The 21,989-nt window shown below is 41.4% G+C and overlaps 1 protein-coding gene across 1 annotated transcript in view; it reads left to right on the top strand.

The window, feature by feature from the left end:
- csmd2 (CUB and Sushi multiple domains 2) overlaps positions 1-21,989 on the top strand; it is a gene marked incomplete at both ends in the record, with an annotated part of 237,338 nt that overhangs the window by 70,637 nt on the left and 144,712 nt on the right. Inside the window, 2 exon segments of the mRNA XM_080484336.1 lie at positions 2,951-3,145; positions 7,426-7,633. Coding sequence (XP_080340462.1) covers positions 2,951-3,145; positions 7,426-7,633 — 403 coding nt within the window.

Genomic DNA, 21,989 nt, shown 5'->3' with positions numbered 1-21,989 from the left:
AGAAATAGGATATTCTCACAGATAGTTGGACTTTTCATCACTGGAGGAGCACAGGTGTAATTAATAACATTAATGGGGGCCTCATTTCATTTAGACATGCCAGCAATTCATGCCAGCAAGCCAGCATGTACAATATCACGGTGTTGAGACTAAATGGACTGCGGCCAGTTTTAATATATTTAGTCACACTTGTCTCGAAGTATTCGCAGTAAGAAAGTCCTATGTGCCCATAGGCTCCTCCACGTCTGCATTCTTCCTTTTCCCTCCATATGCTGCACACCATGGCGGTGTCTAACCCTACATGGTCACAACCTGAGGGATGAGGCACTTACATGCTTGCTAACAGGGCCCCCCACAGCCAAGCCGCTGCATTGAAGCCTCGGTACGAGCAGCTAATATGCTAATCGGATGGAGTCCTTGTGCGTATGCTAATCTGGTAGTGATGGAAGGGAAGCTGTAATAACGTAGCCTTGGCTGGTCAAAATAAAGGCTATGGCACAGTGGAGCCTGAAAATGACAAGTCTGTCTGTCGTTTGAGTATGCCATTAGGCCAGTGGGAGGGCATCCAAGTGCTAACTAGTTACACGAAAGGTAAATCTGAGTCGGTTCGGGCGTCCTTGGTGTGCGAGCAGGTGTTCTGCCTTCAACAGATGATGAAAACACCTGCTATGAAATCAGTGATTGAAATGTACGGTGTCGCCTCGGTATTCCGACCTAAGTGTGTCACTGCAGAGTTTAACCTCTTGTTTACCACTTTAGAAAAGCATGGGGTTTCCTGTAGGTAAGGGGTGTTGAACATAAGGACAGTGGACCAAAACCAGCCCGGAAAAGGGCCCCAATACGGCCCACGAAACCATAAAACTAATTGTAAAAATTTCAAAGAAAACACCGCTTTCTTTAGAGTAGCTATATTTTGCATGAGAACGTTTCCATTAAATGTGCTATATGTTGAGATTGTAGTAATTTTTCTGTAGTATTTCTTTGGTTTTGAGAAAATATGTAAATTTCTATCAGGAATACTCTGCATCGCAACAAACAAAAACTTAAAAGCTTAAATTTAAAGGTTATTATGGTACTATTTTCCCAGTCAGGCCCAATTGGGCTGCATGGATCATGCGTTCTGCTGTTACCTTTAACATGGGGTTATAGGAAGGGCTGGCTTTGTATTGGCGTGGCTGAACTAATCAGCACATCTTGATTGTGATACATGATTAGACATACATTCTGAAAACTGCAAGATTATCCCATCGATGTGCAGAAATACATGGCTGTACCGTGATATTTGCTGCCATGTAACAAAATACGATAAAGCATTTTTGCCTTTTTTTTTTTTTAATTCTGTCACTAAGGTGTACCTTTTTCCAAATCATGAAGACTGACATTGAAACAGCAGTGTCTTGCCTTTGTTTTGGAAATTCTCAGTCAACAAGCGAACCTTTCACCTTCTCCTCCATGGACACAGTGCAAATGTGAGCACAAAGTGTCAGTATTCACTTCAAACTGTGATATAGCGTCATTCTTTCTCGCACCGCATCTATGATTGTACTGTGGGGCAACACACACACACACACACACACACACACACACACACACACACACACACACACACACACACACACACACACACACGTTTTAAATCAAGCACGTAGAGGTCATGTTTGTTGTCTGATGGGTAAACTGGTCACAGACTGTTTGCAGTCTATTTATTTACCAGCCAGTTAATTCCACGGCTCAAGCTCTGTGGAAAGCACTGTTGGGTAAAATGATTGATCTGTCCTTGTCAGACCTTGCTGTAAGGAAGTTTTAGCTGCTTTACAAGGGGGTGGGGCAACAAACAAATTCTGTGAATCCTTTATTGGCTCTTTCCTGTCATATTATGGCTGTTTCAAACATGTTTGTTGTTACTGTGCCTTATCTGAATGTAAGCAAATGAAAACATTTTATAAATGTATGAACAGGTATGGTGGCTTTTTAAATATTTTCTTCCATGATGAACCTAGAAACACCTGATAAGGTAAAAATGGGAATATGAATTGAGTGTAATGGAGATGTGCCAGTAGGCCTGTGTGGCTGTGCAGGAGCCATTCTGTCCTCGCCAGAGTTCATCTCAGTCCCTGCGGTGGCACTGAGATTCATCCAAAGTCCAGCACATGCCCTGGCCAGGTCCCATGCTGTGTGGGAGTGTGCGACTGGGACTGTGAGCTGGATTGGAAGCGAGTGTGTATCTGTGTTCTTGTGACAAACGTTTGGTCACTGCCCATGTTTGCATACTCCGAGGATTTATTATCTGAAATGTAGCATGAAGAAGGCCATCTTCTTGCCACTCAGTTTGTTTTGCGGCCAGAGTGCTGTAGGTCCTACCCCTTTTGTATACCGTTATTGTATATCAACAAGGATACAACGAGTATACTGTCATGTCATTTACTAGTATGAAACAACTAAAGCAAGGGCTTTCAGATACGAGTCATTGGCTAAACTTCATTTGAACTTGATTTGCATAACACACAATTAGAGAAGGTTCTAACATCAGTGAAGCTGGTCTATTTGTATGCATGTGCATCACTGCACTGGCACTGATGTCCAACCTGGCATCTGTGAATGACTGATCTGACTAGCATGAACTGAATCTTATCGTTGTGTTCATTGTGTGGTGTTTTATTGACTATGTTATGGATTGTCACACTCTATCTGCAGCTCTGCCACCACACAGAAATATTTGTACAATTCTATAAAGATAAGATTTTTATCTGCGTATATTTGAAAGACAGCTCGGGTCACTAATGGCTCTTCCTGCGCATTGTTATCGGTTCTTTCCATATCCTATGACTGGTTCAAGTCTCTTGGCAATGCAAACGTGACAAAATGCCGCAGGCTTTACCGCATACTGCCTCATTAACTGCCCCCTTTCCATTTTCCCTTTGTTTTTGTCCTTCCTTCTCTCATTTCTCAGCTCTGCCCAGCTACACTTGTGGTAATCCTGGACAGCTTCACAATGGCCACCAGCAGGGGTCCACCTTCAACATCGGGGACAAAATCCGCTACAGTTGCAGCCCAGGCTTTGTGCTGGAGGGACATACCACCCTGTCCTGCCTCGCCACTTCAGCTGGTACAGCTGCCTGGGATTTCCCCCTCCCTTACTGCAGAGGTATGTAAGAGGAAGCAGGCTTTTGGGCTAAACTTCAGCATGGTTTGGTGAACAGAGTAAACACTTCTCTGATCTTTCATATCAGTGGTTTTCTAAGAACAATTTTAGTCCACAAGGGTTTGACAGGCAGCTCAGAGATGTGTCCCAGAAAGTAACCGTTTGTTTTGATGGGAACTTTTACAAAATCACTAATCGTATTTAAAAATAGATGAAGAAAAAAGAATCCATCTGGGAAATATCAGTTGACAATAATTCTATTGCAGGGTGAAAACAAAAATGTCTGTTTGTTGTCTCTTAACTTTTTGGAAACCTTTAAATGACTTGGCTGCTTTTGAAATAGATCATTATTATTATTTTTTTATTATTATTGAAATTCACCAGTGGATACAACTGCACAGACACACACATATTTACACATGCCTCCACATGACCTGACAAGGTTTTTTGTGGTTATGCTGATATCTTATTTACCATGGCAGGACCTCATGTGTTTGCTCCCAGTCAGGTGCTTGTGCCAGTTGTCCTTCCCTCAGAGTTAGCAAGCACCCCCGCGGCAGTGACACCTGCCAGTGTGTGCTGTCTGACCCAAGATGACAGTTCTTGAAAATGGTTCACTCTAGGCAAAAGTCCCACTGTGGTGTAATATTTTGATATTTTCTTTCTTTTGTGTTGAAGTAAGTTCTTGTGTAAGTAAAACACATTTACACGTTCCAGAGATATACATTCGTCGACTTGTGTGATCGAGTCTGTTCATTCGTGTTTGTGTGGCCAATGGTCTGTGTCAACGTGCCCGCTGAGCACACCACTGAGACACTATGCCATCTGCAGCCAGGCCGGGAGTCAGGAAGCCCACATAGGAGCACACATGGCTGGGCTTCATGCGCCAGCACAGTCCCTCCCCACCCAGTCACATGCAGGCACATGCACATGCTTGCGCTCTACATCCGAACAGGACATTTTTAGTGTGACAATTTCCTCACTCCTTTGTACCAGATTGTTATTCAGATGAGAAACTGAATGTCATGTCACTTCCATGTGTTTTCTCTCTTTATTATCCATTAACAAATGGACTGAAACCTAGCTCCGTTATTTTCCTTGCTCAAACCCATCCGGTCCTCATCCTGAAAAAGAAAAGAAAAATGCTCAAGCACTCAAGGGTGTGATTATGCCACCTTTTTTTCTGTAGAAATTACACGCCAACAAGTTTTAGAAACTGGCAATTTCCCCCTGTGATTGATTGAGGTCTCCTCGTGCCACATAAAAATCAACGTGTACACCTGAGTGCCCCTTCATATTGCATAAGTGTATTGTTAATGTCACTCCAATTATAGATCCTGCCTGTATGTGCGAGAGCAGGACTTGCGATATACTCTGGGAGCAGGCAGACCATTTTGGCAAGTTCACCCTTCTGGACTCGGGAGCGTGCAAATGTGCCAGTACTGTTGGGACAGAGATGAAAGCGAGGCCTCGATGGCACAGATATTGTTTCACTTTTCCTGTCGTCATACTCAATTTGTTTTCTTAGCCCATAATCGAAAGAAGTACATCACTTATCATCCAGTGAGTGGAGCAATTCTTCTTAGCTTCAGACTACTCACAGTCTATACTGTAAGTCATTTCTGAATGATACCTCTTCTTTTTCCAGCTGCATATTTTTCCATAATGTGGTGTATTGCTGACAAGTTAAAATGTTACTGCGGATGCATACTGCATCACACTCTGACACAAGAATTTGAGTATTTTTGTGTGTGCACCCGGGATTGTAATTCAGTTTGGTTTTATGTATATGGCACCAGTTGCAACATCGCCATCTCATGGCACTTTTACACAGGAAGGCACATGATCTCAAATGGGTAAACACAGGAGACAGAGGAGAGGGAAAAAACACATAAAAAACGCCCTTTGAACAGGAAGAAACTTGTGCAGATCCAGGCTCAGAGGTGGAGGCTTTCTGCTGCACCGGTTCGCGATTGGGGATTGTCAGAGAGGGAAAGCAACAAACACGTTGACATCAGAGAGCAAGCTAATCCATTTGCTGCAGACTTGATGGAGGCAGTATGGGCACAGATCATGAACTTCCAGTGTCAGAGATGGTGCGGGAAGGTACAGAGAGGAGGAAGTAGATACTACAGGAAAAAGAAACATTGTTAGTGACATTTTACTTACACTTGCTGTGGATATTGGTGAAAACGAACATGCCTGTATATTTAAAACTCATGTACATTGCCTGGATTTCCCATGTCTGAGTTACCATGACAACGAGAAGCTTCGAAGCCTCTCCTTTATGAGACACCATGACATCCTAAGTGACAGCCTGAAAATATGTCCTGTTCAACCGTGGGAAGAAGTCTGACATCCACAATTGAGTGAAGGAAAAAAAAAAAAAAGAATGAGTTTCTGCACTCTTCAGTATATTAAAGTGTCGCACAGTTGTTTGGGTTCATATCGTCCACGGTGCAGCCGGTTTTAGCTCGGTTGTCGTTACAGCGCTCGCCTCGGCCAGCCACAAAACGCAGAGAGTGACGGAGACAGCCAAGGTGAGCGAGGGAGTAAGGAGTCAGAGACTTCCCTTCAAGTGTGAAGAAACGGTCCTGTGTGGAATATCAATGCACTTCCTCATCCTTTTTTCAGTCCGCATCCCACTTCCTGTCACTCCCACTGCAACATTCACCTGTCACCTCGCTCGCCATCTCTTTCTTTTCTTCATTGTCCACCCTCCCTCTGCACTTTTTCTCTCAGCCGTCCTCACATGTCACCTGTCATCCTCTTCATCTCCTTCTCCTCGCCCATCTGTCGTGGTTTCCCTCCTATTTGAAGTTCACACCTCACAGGTTTCTGCTCGTCCATACACTCCCCTGCCCTCCCTCTGGGGGGTTGCTGTGGTGGCGACTAGATGGATGATAGACAAGACGTTTTTTTATTTATTTATTTATTTTTTCTGAAATCGCCCCTTCCTCTTTTGAACGACACACGCAGGTGACTAGCAACTCATAATATGATTCCCACACAAGCTCACACTTTGACATAAGCAATCATGTTGAAACGTCATTAAAAATCATCTCTTGATGTGTATCTCCATTCAGTGGCATGTAGAATGTATTGTTCAATTTACTAATGAACTTATCAGTAGCGAGACAAGGCAATTATTCTAACAACACATTAAATGCATGCTTTATTATTTAATGGTCTCCTTAAAGCGATCTTTGGGAGGGAAGAGTAGCTTTGATTACCACAAATCCGAATTAATCAGAATTAAATCACTTCCCTCCAAGTTGCATTAGGTTGCATCATGAGTCCTACCCTGATTCCTGCCGACTGTAAAAAGCACTGTGGGGTATTTTCAAATCCTGTGACTGCGGTCTTGCTGGCCCATGGCAAAAACTTCAGACAACGGAACAATATGGTGTAATTCAGTGCACAATTCCATGCCTCTTAGTTCAACAGTATGCCATTTGGTGCGCAGCGAAGTGATGAATACCGAATCAGTTTGTCCATGTTATAGGTCTTCATGCTTCATGCATTTCTGTGATCTCGTATTTAATGGGGTTCTGCAGTTGATGAGACTTTTTGTCTGTCCATAGACTTACGTGATATTAGACAATTACATTGTTTTGTATTGCATTTTTGTTTTAAAAGTATATCATATAGAGGACATTGTCTTTATGTTGCAGGGGTTATGGAATAATGTTGACCTCGTACTTTACAAGACTTAGATATTGTTTCCAGCAATTTCCTATAGTAGTGATGCTATCCATAATGTCAGGCATAAAAATGGAATATGATGTCTGTTTTTTTTTTTTGAATTTCACTTGATTTATTTTGTCAATGCTCTTTATAATTTGTTCCTAACTCGGACAGCATCTCCACCAGAGAAATATACAGAAATCGGCTAAGTACAACGTTATATTGGATGATGGGCAATCCTGCAAAAAAAAATCTTGAACTTTAAAAAAAAAAATCTTGAACTTTAAAAAAAAACGACAGCTTAACAGTATCTGACAGAAAAGTGTATGAATATTTGAATACCATCTATGTTCAAAACAGTACCTGAAGTAGTTGCTATCGTGTGATATTTGTGCAAATACACTAGTCAATTTAAAAAACAGCAGCCAGCTTGGATTCTGCACGACTCGTTCATACTCTGTTGGGTCACAAATGACTACTTTAAAATTGCCTGTAAATATTTAATCATCTCTACACTGCCTATGTGATCATCTGTGTTGCTTAAACATTTCTCATGCAATGTTTTTTTTTCTTCTTCTTCACTTTGTACCCTGCAGCGGATGATGGATGTGGAGGGACACTGCGGGGCCAGAGCGGGGTGATCACCACTCCCAATTATCCCGCCGAGTATAACAACTACGCTGATTGCACCTGGACTGTGCTGGCGGAGCCGGGAGACACCATTGCCCTGGTTTTCTCTGACTTTCAGCTGGAGGACGACTATGACCTGTTGGAGGTCAGCGGCACTGACGGCTCTTCGCAGTGGTGAGTAGTGAAATGAAAGGGGGGGGGGGGGGGCAGTATTGCAGGATGTGCACATATAAACTTGATCAGAGGAATGAATTAGACAGAGTGAAGTACTGCTGGAAGTGTACAGGCTTCGGAAAGGTCCGGAGCAGCGGGATCATGGCTACCGCCGAAGTGTTACTGTTGGTGTCCTCCAACAACAAATCGACAGATAACAGTAATTCATCTGACAGGCTGTGTCACACTCTGCCTGGGTGTATCATATGCTCTGTGGCTTTAAAGTGTAATTTGAACACTCAATCTTGGTCACCCACTCTCACTCATTCTCTCAATTACTCAGTTTCACACAAACACACATGCTCAGCTCTAATGATGAAGAGGTAGGATATCCTGGCGTCAGTGTGGGTCTCTCACCATCTGTGGCAGCTCCTCCTCTCTCTGACAACTCTCTCAGCTCAGGAAGTAATTAGTGAGCTCGATTACCACCACCAGCCGAATAGTGTTGTTTCACCTACACGCGCATGCACTTGCACAAACAGAGCGGTGTCCATATGGGCGCAAATGGCTATACATACTTTCATCCAGACTATGTACTTACACCGGTGCTTTAAGAAGTTTCGCAAACAGATGTGCTCTCTCACACTCCTCCACTTTTTCCTCCTCTCTCACAAGTGGCTGGATTCACTATTTGTATGTAAGGAAAACAATTTTGCCATAGGTGAATAGTAAAAAAAATGAAAATCGATGTTTGACAGTTCAGGAGAAAATAAACAAACAGGCTGTAAGCAAAACGGGACAAGGGGTGGCCTCGCCCAACCTGTTAAACACTCGAGACAGGAAGATGGAGATTAGGGTAGAGAACTCTTGACAAAGGGAATGGGTTGAGAAAAAAATTATTCAGTCATCTCTTGGAAACAACACGTCACTTTCACTCATTCATTCTGTAGTTATGCTGAAGCACATTCTGATGAGAACTTGACTGACAGTCTCAAGATGGAGATTTTTCCACTGTGGCCTGTTATTAGTCTCATTGAATCTCCTCTTAGCCAGCGGGAAGTTGATCACTTCCCAAACTCCTTCAAAACGCAGCCTGACTGTGCTTGTTTTGCACATTTCACAATGTCATCGGCTTGTTGTCCCACACTTAGTTGGCTCTGTTGGCATGTTGGGTGGCCAAATATCTTTACAGATTTTCAATCGTAATTGTTGCTGGGGGTACGCTGAGTAGTGCACCTGAGGCACGGCTGAACTGTCTTAAAAAAGAAAAAAGGGAAAACAGTGGAAGGTAAGTGACTTGAGAGGAGAGAGAAGGTCTGTTGGCAAGCGATGCAGCATGCAAGTCACAGTTGATCATCCACATTGGAAGGAAAAGGCAGCACAGGGAACAGAGGACACCGTGCAGACGTGTTGGCTTGCCTCTATTGTTTCAGTTTTGTTCTTATGCTGGCTTGAGTTTTAACCACTTACTACAACTTCAAACGTCTTGTCCCAACACTAGACACACTCACCAGCTAATTTGCAGTCGAGATATTTTTGCTCCAAGGGCTGCAGGTGGCTTTATACAGAGAATTTCAAAGAGAGCAGGACGTAGTAAGAACAGCATATGAAAAAAAAAAAAAAAAAATGTGTGGAAGAATTACTATTACCCAGATTGTGGCCAAATATTGTGCTTATTGAAAGCGTATTCTGTCGGTGAATGACTAGTGCATAATGGCTGTGGATTACTTTTTCCCCCTCACATAGCTCATCTGTTTTGTGGCTTTTAAACACTTGTCTGTGTTACGAAACAATGTTCAAGTCAGTGCAATTAAGTTCATTATGCCTTTAGTTTATTCATAAGTATGTTGCTTTATTTATATATTTTCAGGCAAGCGGGTTTTAAAACATACCGTTGATGTTGTAAAAACCTACCTGCCTGGAGAGAAGAAAGCAAAATATTAATATTCAGGTCCGTTGTTACTTATAGATAAAGTTTTATTTTATTGTATTATTTTTATTATATTTTAGGATAAGTTAAAATATTTAATCGTGTGGTTTTTCATGGAAAGAGTAGTGCACGATTTGTATATAAATTGCATACTTTTTTCATTGCTTGGGGAACTCATTTAGAGGCCTGGACAAAATGTCAATATGGTTTGTGTGATTGCTCCAGATTTCTGTCGGAAAGGCTTTCCCACCACTATACTAGCCAGTTGATCATTACTGCTTGAATTTTAGGGGTTGTATTGATTATCACCTTACCAATAGGTTGAGTGGTACACATCAAAAGCATGTGACCTTGCCCTATATTGTCTAATGTATGTGGAGTTTTTTTGTCTTTAAAAAACACAGAAAACTTACTGATCTCAGTCGTCTTCAGCTCTGAACCAACCAGAGCTTTGACTGGCAGTGGTTCAGTGTGAGCTTTAAGAAATGCAGTGGGGGGGTGTAAGGCATAAAGATTGGTTTGAAGGAATGTGACGGAGGGAAAGCTTGGTGAAAATGGCGAGTGAATTGAGCCGCCACTCGGCAGCACCCTCACATGAGCTCTCCGGTATTGCCCGCACAGGGGAACACATTACCATTACACTGTTTGTATCCACATTGATTTTCCTCCTCATCAGCATCCACTTTGAGGCAATATAAATAACATCTGATAAATGCCAAACCTTCATTCGCCCACTTGCTACTAAGTGGAATTCACAGCTATTTGACTTGTAATTGTCTTGGGTGCTCAATTGTTTTCCATGGCATTACATTTTCATCAAGTTCTTCAACACTTGGAAAACTGTAAGTCTAAATATTGCCCATACTTGACCTAAGTGATTGCACTATTTTACAGAAAGTGTTCAAAAACAAAACATAGGTCGTCATTATCCATCATGGTAACTTTTCCAAAGTTTATAAAAGTAATACCTTGAGATTTTTATTCCTCACCTTCCATTTTTTTTCATGTATCCAACACTGACAACAACAAGGCTGCCTGGGTCAATGCAACTCATTTCTTTCTGTTAGAAGATATTAGAGCCCAATGAGGTTTGATCCCTGTGCTTTCTTCTTTCTTTTAACCCTACACCCTATGGACTCAAGACACTAACATTTCGGGAGTGTCTGGATTATCCCTGCAGTGCTGATGTGTGTCAGTCTGTTCCAGCCCGTCTGTGTGTATGTTTATATGAGCGAGACAGAAAGAGAAAAAGGAGCTGTTGGAGGAGAGTACAGAACACTGGATTTATATTGATTGGCTGTTAGGTTAGCTCACCTGAGAGTGAGTGAATGGTCTTTGGAAAAGCTTTTTAAGTCCAGAGGCTGTTTTCTGTGCTTTCCAATGGGAGCTACAGCAATACGAGTGTTTCGTTTTTGTGGGGATAAACGCCTTAACTTTTGTTTTGTGTTTTCAAAGACACCTGTGAAGTTTTTCCCACATTGGGAGATATCAGTCAGAATTAACTGCCCTCCACATTCAGTTTTAGTATACCTCCAGATGATTCTTTTCCAGATTCTTTTCTATGTTGGCATGCATGTAAATAATGCAACGGGAGCGTGTTTATATTTACACCTGTATGCAAATATGTCGTGTGCATGCCAACTGCTGTTCACGGTGGGGGTGACAGATCTGTCCCTCATACTCTCTCAGTGGGTCTTCCCAGCAGCTTGTGTCACATCAAGCTGTTGGCTGTCAGATGTACTTTCCTCTCCAGTTCTAAAGCAGGAGCAGTCAAAGTGTGGATAGAGGTGGATGGTAGCGCAGAATTTCTTATGACCATTTTATTGCCTGGTAGCAGAAGAATAAGCAGTTGTCCACTTATGATCCCGTCAAATTTATTGCTTCAAAATGTAATTTAATGTATGTTCCGGTGCAAAGGCAGTCATTTTCAGCATGTGAATACAGAGTATTGGTAGAGTATGCTGGGGCATTTTTGCATGGATGCGTTTTAAATAGGCTTTGCAAGATGGTTGAGTGGGTGTCAGTGTGAATTCTGAATACATTTTTATCCATTTATTATGCTGTGGCCTGTTTCCCACAACACGGACTGTTGGGAGTAAAGAAAGCATTTTGCTCTGGAGCTTTAGCCGTAATTCACCACGACATCACTAGTCTGGTCACGTCACTTCGGCATTTCTTTCCCCTTCTCTGTCTCTCCCTGTCGTTCCTCACCCGTGTCTGTTTCTCTCCTCCTGCTGTGTAGGTGCCATCGAGCACAAGTGGATAGTTTGGTCTAATGATGGTCTATAGGCTTCGCTCATTTACTGTAAGTGGTATGCTCATCATAAAACTCGCATAGAAATCTTCCAAAACATACATAAACTAAGAATAATGTGAAGCATGCAGTGCATTTTGATTTTAGTGTCTGAGACGCAGCTCAAGGTATCAGAGCAGTGCGTATTGGAGGATTTGCTTTCGACTTGGGCATTAACAAATACTAGTGACTGTTGACGCATGTGTTTCCCTAACTTTACACATCTGCTACAAAAAGCTTACTGAGCGAGCTCATGTAGAGATAAACACTGACTGAGATAGAAATGTCTCTGGTCTGATGTGAAGAATGGTAATGAAGCTGTGCTGCATGTCAAGGATCATCACGTCAAAGTCCCTCATCTTGCGCTCCGAGGGCTTTTATATGCATGTACATCCATCACACCTTCTCATGTTCTTATGCAGCTTCACCTCTGAACGGATCAGGGTTCAGATGCACCAACCTTTTAACCTTTTGTTACTTCTCCCTGCGGAGGACACGTCTACATAAAGTTGCTTTGCTGAGGTTCTATATATCTGCAGTAGAAGTTTCTGAAATGCAATATTGTATTGATTTGTCATGGTGCTACCTTTGTGTTATCATTGAGACAGAGGTATTTGTATTCCTGTCATGTTTCCTTTATATTCACACTGACATTTTCACCATCACACCTGATGGTGCAAACATAGAAACACAAGCTGCTTTGACATACTGTATATTCTGCTTCTTAACTTCCACAATAACACTGTGTGTGGAGCCTAATACAACCCAATGAATCACACTAAGCAGGACCATTGGAAATAGCCCCCAAAAGGTAAAGTAGCATTGAGAGTCTCCTCCACCCACTTGCTATCTCTGTATTAAACTGGAAAGCTGTGTCAATCACAACCATATATAACGTCACTATTGAAAACAATTGAGTTCTACACCAAAAGTCTTCCAGGCATTCACCTGTCTGTAGGAATCTCTTTCAATTCTCCCACCTTTGATGGCGTCTGGCCTTGTTACTTTGATGTAAAGCCGTTGTGTAGTGTGGTCGCTCATATGACAGACTTAAAACTTTCACGAGACAGGGCAACATCCCCAGACCTGGGAGTTTTAAAATAGCTTTAACGATCTTGAAAGATCTGTCTCCAAAACCCAATGTGTCAATTTCAGTTTTCCTTCAGTCTGTTAGTTGTCAAAAACTTTTCCCCCAATTTGCACTTTTTTTTTTCTTCTTCTTGCATTGTTCACTGTATGCAGAAACGGTCGTCGTTGGCTTATTAGTCTTGGCTTGACCAGTGGATCAATAGCTCTCGTTGCCAGTCGTTCCACTATGATCCCGCAAAGTCTTGTTTGTCTGAGTCAGGATTTATTAACAGCAGCACTTGGTTGACGACTCAATCTGGGACGCGTCATCGATCAAAACGGCATTGATGATGAACTTTGCACCACCCGCCAAGAAATTCTTCAGTGGAACATTATCTCCAACACCTGGTGCCATGCTGCAGATTGGCTCACCCCGGCACTCAACGCCACGATACTCACTCTGTCACGTCGCCGAGGCTGAGAGCTTAGGGGAGAAGAGCGCAAGGTTAAAAAAAAAATGGGCCAAAGCTTGCCTGTGTATGTGTGTGCGTGTTTTTGTTTGTGTGTTTGCTCAAGGTGAAGCCTATTTCAGCTGCATTGTCAATGCTACACCACAGCAAATGGGGAGTCTTCTATTTTTTGTTGATTATATATCATTAATTGTCATTGATCGTCTGTGTTATGTTGGGAAAACAGCAGGTGCTGCAGTTTTCTTGGCAATATTTAGTCTAACCTATAAACCAGCTCCCCCGAGGCAGGCAGCCTGGGTAGCAATGTGTTTGTGTAAGCATGTCTAGCCATGTGTTACCTCACCCCTCCTCTTCCAGTGACACCAGAGAACACGCAGAGGTTGGAGGTAATGGGCCACAACAGTGTGTCCCGACTGGGTGTCTTTTTAGTTGTTTTTACTAAGCACTGCACCATTGGGATCCAATCTGTCGCTTTTAACAGTCCCACAGATACACTAATGGCTTATGATTTGTACACAGAGACATAGTTTAAGTTAGGCACATTGGCGCCTCAGACCTGCAAATGGATTTGGAGCTTTTTTGAGATACATTATTCTATTTATGCTACTAAATAAGTGAATAAATACAAGTTTAAAAAGATGCTTGTCATTATATCCTCTTAGGGGAATTGAATACTGGATTCATGTCTACAGCTTAGTCACAACTTTACTGTGGTACATTTATGACAATAACAACATTTGTTTGTGAATAATCCTCTTATCCAAGATGTTTTTTTTTCTTTATCTGTAATCCCCTAAACACTACGTACCCTCTTTGCCTCACAGTCTTCTTACTTAATTTCTAATTATTTTGTAATATTAAAAGTGATTATTTGGATGCCCCATAATCAGTATTGTTAAAAATGTAGTTTTCTGCATTTTTCCATTATCTCTCTCGCCTGTGAAATCACTTAATGTCTCAAGTGTGGCTAACCTAAAGAAACATTCCATATATAGTTTGATTAAATATGACTGGAAATTGCAGTTGATTAAGGCTTTAGTCAGCACTTTCATTTTATGCCAGATGTTTTTATTTACCTCAGCCTCCCTGCAGGATTCTAAGAATGGCCCTGGTCCATTTTCCTTGTTTCCTTTTTTTATACTGCCCTCTTTCAAAATGACAACAAAATGACGCTGACCTCTTTCACCCTTTCTCTAAGTATATGATTGGGTCAGACCAGAAGGTGTCACAGGGGGTCGAAGGCTGTCACACTGGCCCATTAATCAGTCACAGTAAATAGCCCAGGTAAAGCAGACGGGAGAGGGACGCACAAGACACCATGCTTTGGAAGAAAGAAACGCCTAAGACGGGTTAACCGTCACAGAGCAGTCAGTGGAAGAGCAGAGGTGTCAAACACATTTTAGTTGAGGGGCCACATACAACCCAGTTTCATCTTGAGCTGGCTCGACCGATAAAACAGTGCCTGGATAACCTTTAAACGTAAACTTTAAAGATTTTCTTTGTTGTTGTCTAGAGTATATGTGATGAAAATGGCAATATTTTCCCAAAACACGAACAATCACCAGAGAAAATGCCAATTTTAGTGATACCCTCTGGTGCAAAAATACAGTGAAATGTCAAAAAAAACGAAAACAAAACAATGAAATTCTTCTGTAGCTGTTGAATTGTGCATGTTTAAAAAAAAAACAACTTGCCTGTAATGAGGTAGCTATCTTTTATTGCAGCATTACCTCTCAGTATCTACGTTCAGGTCTCAGTGTTGTCTTAAGATATGTGTTAGCATAGTCAATATTTTCTTTGAAATATTTACAATTTGCTGGACTGGAGCCTATTGCATGACAATTTTGCCCCACGGACCTTATGTTGGACACCCATGTTGTAGAGGATATTGGGTGCAGCAATTATATGCATTGGTTGTAATGGCAGGGCAGTGAAAGTACAGGATACATTTTAATGCTTTATCATTTCCTTGCTTCCGATCACAGTAGCAAACACACTCATGAACTTGATTGGGTTCAGCCACTCGGTAAACTTACCCAACGGGTAATTAGAAGCTGTAGGAAGCCTCAAGATTCAGACTGTGTGTAGGCAGGGGGATATCATGTGTTTTGAGCAAAAGAGATTCAGAGGAGTGACAGACTGGGAGGGGGGGTGGATATTTTTCTGTTTTTGCGAACCAGATTACCATTTATTTTTTTTAAATTCCTTTTGACTGCAATTACTTTTCAAAACAAGACAGTAATGGGGAAAACAAAATCTGATTCCTTTTAAACATGTAAATTGAAAGCAGGCAATCAGAATTTTACCGATGACCAAAAGGACAGCAATGTCTTTATGTGTGTAGTGACCATGCTGCAATGAAAGCAGAATATCTTGTCTCACAGCATCCCCTGAGAGGACGGAGATGTCTGATCTGGGTCAATATTCAACCGCAAAATACCCCGTCTCTGTCTGTAACCTTGCCTGTTCACAGATGCAAATATAACATCAAAGAGTACAAACACATGTATTGCCTTCGCCATGAAACAAACACGGCCTTCTGGATGAGTAATTTGACATGACAACATTAGCCAAGGGCGTCACACAAATCCCTGCATTACCAATGCAAATGCGGTTGCTTTTGTTGAATCAAGCACGATTACGATGACACGAGAAGAGCAATCAGCTGTTTGTAGACAATGATGCTTGTATTTAATAAATACTTAAAACACCCAAAACTGCATTGGCAAATAGTACAGAAAAAAAAAAACGGGGAGTCATTCAGGGTCTACATTTAATCCCTGAAATCCTTCTCATTTTGGATGTTTTGCCAGATTTAGAAAAATAACACAGCAGATTTGCCCCCTTTGGACGAATGACCCCTCAGAAAACTCATGAAATATTCCTATACTTGTGTGTTTGACACTTCACTGCTTGTAATGAAAGGAGAAAACAGGAATTGGTAGAGGAAAATGAGACGACCTGCAAGGTGAAATAAATCAAGGACTTCCTCGTATGTCTATATTATGTCTTCGTTTTCTTTGGGACAGGTTACCCGTGCGGTATGGGATTTGCTCCAGTCACTTTGAAATCACTTCTCATCTGGTTCTGATGTGTTTGTGTGTGAGAGTGGCTATGAAATTCCCTTCCTTCTCCCATTCATCAGAGACCATCTTTTCTTTCTTTTTTCAGGTGACGCTAGGTCAACCTGAATATATTTACAGAGGAACCTTTTATGAACTCTAGTGAACGTGCCCTGACCAGCAATTACAGGCCGCAGGGCAGCGTGCCGACATAAAAACTCTCCTCAACTGCATCAATAAAGACGGGGAGGCACAAGGTGACAGGCATTGTTGGATTCCGCCATAAGAAAGCTTCAGCTGCTGTGGGGAACCTATGGAGGGAAAGTCAGCGACTTCATTTAATACTTGTAGGAATTCATCATGATGATCGTATCAGGAGTATTGATCCCACAAGGTTTTTTTTTGTTTGTTTGTTTTCAAGCTTCACAGAAAAGATTCATCTTTGAGAATACAACATGATGACAAAACAAAACCAAAAAAATAAACCAATTGTTTAGGAGTTTTTCACAACTACTCTGCAATGTTAGAATTATTGTTCTTGTAATGCATTGTAATGAGTTAAAGTTGTCACTTCATTGCATAGAAAATATCAATGCCTGCTAACTATTTCCTGTTTTCGGTTTTCACTTGAAAACGTTGTGTAAACGGGGCCAAAAATAGTCTCCAGTTTTCCAGTTTTTTTTTTCTCCAGGTTCAGTGAGCTATATTTTAGGTGTTCTTCTTTCCCCTCCCTTTAATAACTGGTTATACTCGCTGCAGATGTGGCTTTTCCCTCCTCAGGGGTTAAGTAACGCGCTAAAGCGATACGGCGGTTATATGATCCATTAGCCCCCCCTCTGTAAGTGGGTTTTTGCTTGGTAGAGATTTTTGGAGAGTGCCAGAGAGGTGTCAGTATCATATTGATCCCACAGTGCCGCAATCTTTCTTAATCCCACTCTCCCCACAGACAGAAATGAGACAGAGGCAAAGACAGAGAGACATGGCTGGAAGAAAGAAAAAAAAGAAAAGAAAGTTCTATCCCTTCACAACTCTGATAAAATATGACTTTAGTGGCGGGACAAGCACTTTTCAAGTAATTTGAACAATCAAAGTTTAAAGATAATCTTTCATTTATCTTTCATAGTTGATAGTTGATAACTGACATTAATGAGTGGACATATACATGCGCCTACTGTACATGCTGAACACGGAATCACTCTACTGTGTCTCGTGTGCTCATTTACTCCTGACATTGCACCATTCTGTCTCTTTCAACACAGAGGCTGCATGCCCGCCGAGAATGGCGGGTGCCTGTTTTTTTTTTTAATTAGATGTTCTGATTAGAGAGCAATGACGAGGCTTGCAAAGAGGAAGAGGAAAAAAAAACATTAAAATAGGGATTAGTCTGGTCTGGGACTCATGTAGACAGAATTAACGGCTAGTGTTGCCTGCTTCTATCAGCCACAGATCAGTGTTGCTAATATCACTGTGTTATTAGCCGCACTATCCTTCCCAACTGTGTGATAACGGAGGATTATGGAAGGTGCTGTGGCCAGTGAACCAGGAAAAAGCTGTGTGATTTGTCTTAGCATGGCTAATTAGTGCACTGTTTGCATGGATGATATGAATCAAGGATCTGGGATAAAGCTGATCCTTTGACAGGGCCAGCTTTCGGGGCCTATGTTGGAGTTGAATGAAAAAATAAAAACATGGCTGAACCTACGTAAAAGGTGATGTTGTTTGGAGATGTACAAATAGCCATTTCACCTCCAAACATGAGACGCAGGTTGGCGTGGGTTAGGCCATTTGGTTCAGGTTTGGTCTTGCAAGTCTTTCTGTGTATAGGGCATGTTCTCCCTGTGCACATGTGGCTGTTTCTCCCGCGTAAAACCAGGCGTATTAGGTGGAATGGTGTCTCTATATTGCACTTGGCCTGTCTGTGTGTGTCTGTGTTTGCCCCGTGAATGATTGGTGACCCGTCCAAGTGTGTCCTGCTTTCACCCACAGAGTTCGGCTCGCAACCGTGAGTCATACTGTTGGGGTGCAAAATCTCAATCGATTGATCCAAACACTGAGCAGACACAATAATTGGCTGTTCTTATATGCCCAATAGGATGTTCTGTGAATTAGCGTGTTATTTGATGGTGTCGTTTTCTTCTTGATGTGTTTGTAAAGAGTGACCAGCTTCTGTCCACTCTAAAAAAAAATAATAATAATTCTCATAGGATGCGGTACTGAACTCTCCATCTCTTTTATCTCTACTTTATGTCCTCTACATGTACAGTTTTCAAACGAGTGCCCTTAATAATGCATGCAAATATTAATTGTTTAATAAGCAGTCCTTCATTAGGAAGTGGCCTTTTTAACTGCAGCAGACTTAACGGATTGCATGTAGGACAAGGATATCTCAGTGATGTATTATTGGCTCATTTCTGCATCAAGAAAAGTGCTGTTATGAATTTACTAGGTCAGCATAAATTGGCGTTGGCACTCTTGCGTTACATCTGTTGGATTCATAAATAAAGCTGTAGGCTAATTATCTATAATACAGGGAGGAGCTCTCTGATTTCTTTTACATGCTTGCAAATTCTATTTGCAATGTAAAAAAAAAAATAAAGCCCTGGACTTAAATATGCCTTCTCGGATAATGTGGTAAATGTCAGATGTTATTTAAAATATATATATCTGCATAACCCTTTGCTCCAAAAACAGTTTCTCCAATTTTTTGCATAAAAAAGCTCTTTGCTTCAACCTATTATCCTGTTATTACAGTTTTATCTTTAAAGGGTATCCGTTGGTATTTGAGATGAGAAACGAAGCATTCCTACCCCTTAAATTTTCCATAAATAGCACCATTAGTGTAAAGCAGATAAATAGTGGTGGTGTGGGTCTGTTGTGCCTCGTCGTATCTTTTTGTGGAAGCCAAGTGGAGAGAATGAAAGGGTGAGCTGAAGGCTGAATGGCAGCTAATACTTGCAGTTTCTCCATAACCTACTCGTCATTCTTTAGACTTTTGCCTTCAGTCTTCATCATTTGTCAACTTGGAATTCATATCTTCTTTTGTGTCCTTCAGTGTTTGCTTCACAGCTGCTGCTTCTTCCTGGATTTCCAAACTGGCCTTGTGTAAGCCATCCTACTTTATGTGCTGTATTACATGGCTTATTATATCTTAGTTCAATAATACTCCTAAAATCCGAATATATTGGGGCTTGGATTTTGTGCACAATCCTGTTTGTCTTTATTCAGGATTTTCTGTTGGATTCTTCAAAGAAAACACATTCAAGCTTATGAATTGATCTTTCTACTACCATGCAGTTTTCAGACAGTTTCCATTTCCATCCCATTTGGGAGATAATGTAAGAGTCCATATCCTGTGAAAAACAAAGTTAACATATAAATGTGCTGGCAAAAGAAAATCTTGCGGTATTATTCTCTTACCATTCTTCTTTTCTTTTTTTTTTGTCTTTCTGCTCCTGTGCCATGTTCTTGATTCCAACCCTTGGCCTGGTTCGGGCTCAGAAAGCCCCACAGCAGATTAGCTCAGGCTTTAGTTGTGGTCCCGACATCAAAGGTGCAAGAAGAGAGAGAGGAAACTGCAGCGAGGCAGAGACACGGGACAGCAAACATTGGCACCAGTATGGGAGGGGTGAGGGCAGGACATGGAGTGAGGCCGAGGATGGAGAGACAGTGAAACAGCTGCTAAAGCATAGAGAGAGTGAGAAGAGGGGCAGTAACCTAAAGAGCATATGGAAAATATTCATATAGTGTGATTCTACTTTTTATCACACCTTGTCTATGACTACATGAGACTGATTTGCAAATTGAATCATATAAACAATGCTGTGTTGTTGTTGTTTTTTTAATTTTACATTATTTTGCAACTTTATATTGAAAAACAATTTACCAGGTTGGAAACAAAATACGTCTTTATTTCTGTCCCAACGCAATTGAAACAATAATGAATAGATACAACTGTATCCTTACACTAGTCCACAGCCAGCCTCTTTAATCTGTGTGTTTTAGCCTTGTCGATCTTTTAACAAAAAGGGTATTTAAGGCCTCCACCCCTAGATTAGCTCAGTATTTTGCTGAACAGGATGCGTCGACCAGCACCCAGCTGGTGGGGATGTGACAGTCGGTCCTCCATGTGTGAATCAGGCTGGTATTAGAAGTATATTTTTGGGATTCAACACACTGGCATCACTGTATGAGGATCAACAGAAGGCGGAAGGATGCATTTTTTAAATCTACATTTTAAATGTGAAGCTGTTTCTCTTGCTATCTTCCTTTTTCTGTAGAATGTAACTGAGCCATGATGGATACTCAGGATTTGAAACTGTTGCACATAGCGATTTCTACTCTAGTATCACTATCGGCTGTCTTACACATGCTCATAATCAATTTCAGGGATACATAAATACAGAGTCCTGCATTGAGTTCGTCCCTGGATATATGACCCTCACTCATTCATCCTTCTCTGAGGCAGGTGTGTAGTCACAGAAGTGGCGAATTTGAGGTTAATATTCAAGCACACACTGCTGCTAAGGGAGCTTTGTGGCAGATCCCAGGACAGGAAACATGTGAACATAAACGCACGCACATGCACACGCACACACACAGGCACTCACACAGTCTTACACTCCTGCCCGCACTGCTTGTGATATATTTGGAGTAGGATGATATTTGGGTTCTCATGAAAGTCACACCATTTATTCAACTATGGCTAATTGAGTCCAGTGGGGCTGTTTGTTGTGAGGTTTTACTGTGTGAGAGAAGTAAATTAATGAAATGGACACAGCTTCAAATATATGCTCATATGTTTTATATGATATTCACAGCATCTTTTCCTCGCTCGGTTCTGGGTCAGAACATCTATGTTGGTCCTCAAGAAATCAATGTTTTTCTTTGACACAACACAAATTATATTACAATACACTGACATATTTGAAATCTTCTTACATTTCTGCACAGCAGCTCTTGCCAAGTGAATTCCATTGATTTTATTTTTAACCTGAGATCGCAAAGCAGATCCTTGTTACCGTTGTGCAGTGTCTGCCTGTGCTGGCTAATGATCTCAATTGGGTATTACTTCTGGGATGTCATATCACTTAGAGATGCAACATTAGTCATTGTTTAGACAGTGCGGACTGTCATGTTGTCCTCAAAGTGATAAAACACCGTTTGATTACCTTGGCTAAAACAAATGGGCTGGCATTGTTAAATTGGTGGCTTGTTTACAGACAATGCTTGTTTCTAGTGCGAAGATGTCTCACAGATACGTGAGGTATACAGCAGGTTGCCATGTAAAAAAAAAAAAAAGGACATTTGGGCCTAAAAAACTGAATCTGTGAAATAGTTGTTGTTATTTTGACTTCCTATATATCATCTAGTGGATCTATATGTTCAAGAAGAAAGATAACCTATAATTTGCTCTGCCTTTGGGTAATTACATTTTATTCGAGCTCTGAGAAATTTCTCTTTACTACTTCTGAGAAGCACTACGTCTGGCCATGTTCTGTTTGAACAGTAAATTCAAGAGCAGTCCCTTTTGGAAAAACAAGTTTAAATGAACTAG

The sequence above is a fragment of the Lipophrys pholis genome (genome assembly GCF_963383615.2).
Source record: "Lipophrys pholis genome assembly, chromosome: 17".
NCBI classification, from domain to species: domain Eukaryota; kingdom Metazoa; phylum Chordata; class Actinopteri; order Blenniiformes; family Blenniidae; genus Lipophrys; species Lipophrys pholis.
Note: the sequence above shows the minus strand (reverse complement) of the source record. Positions and strands in the feature narration are given on the sequence as shown.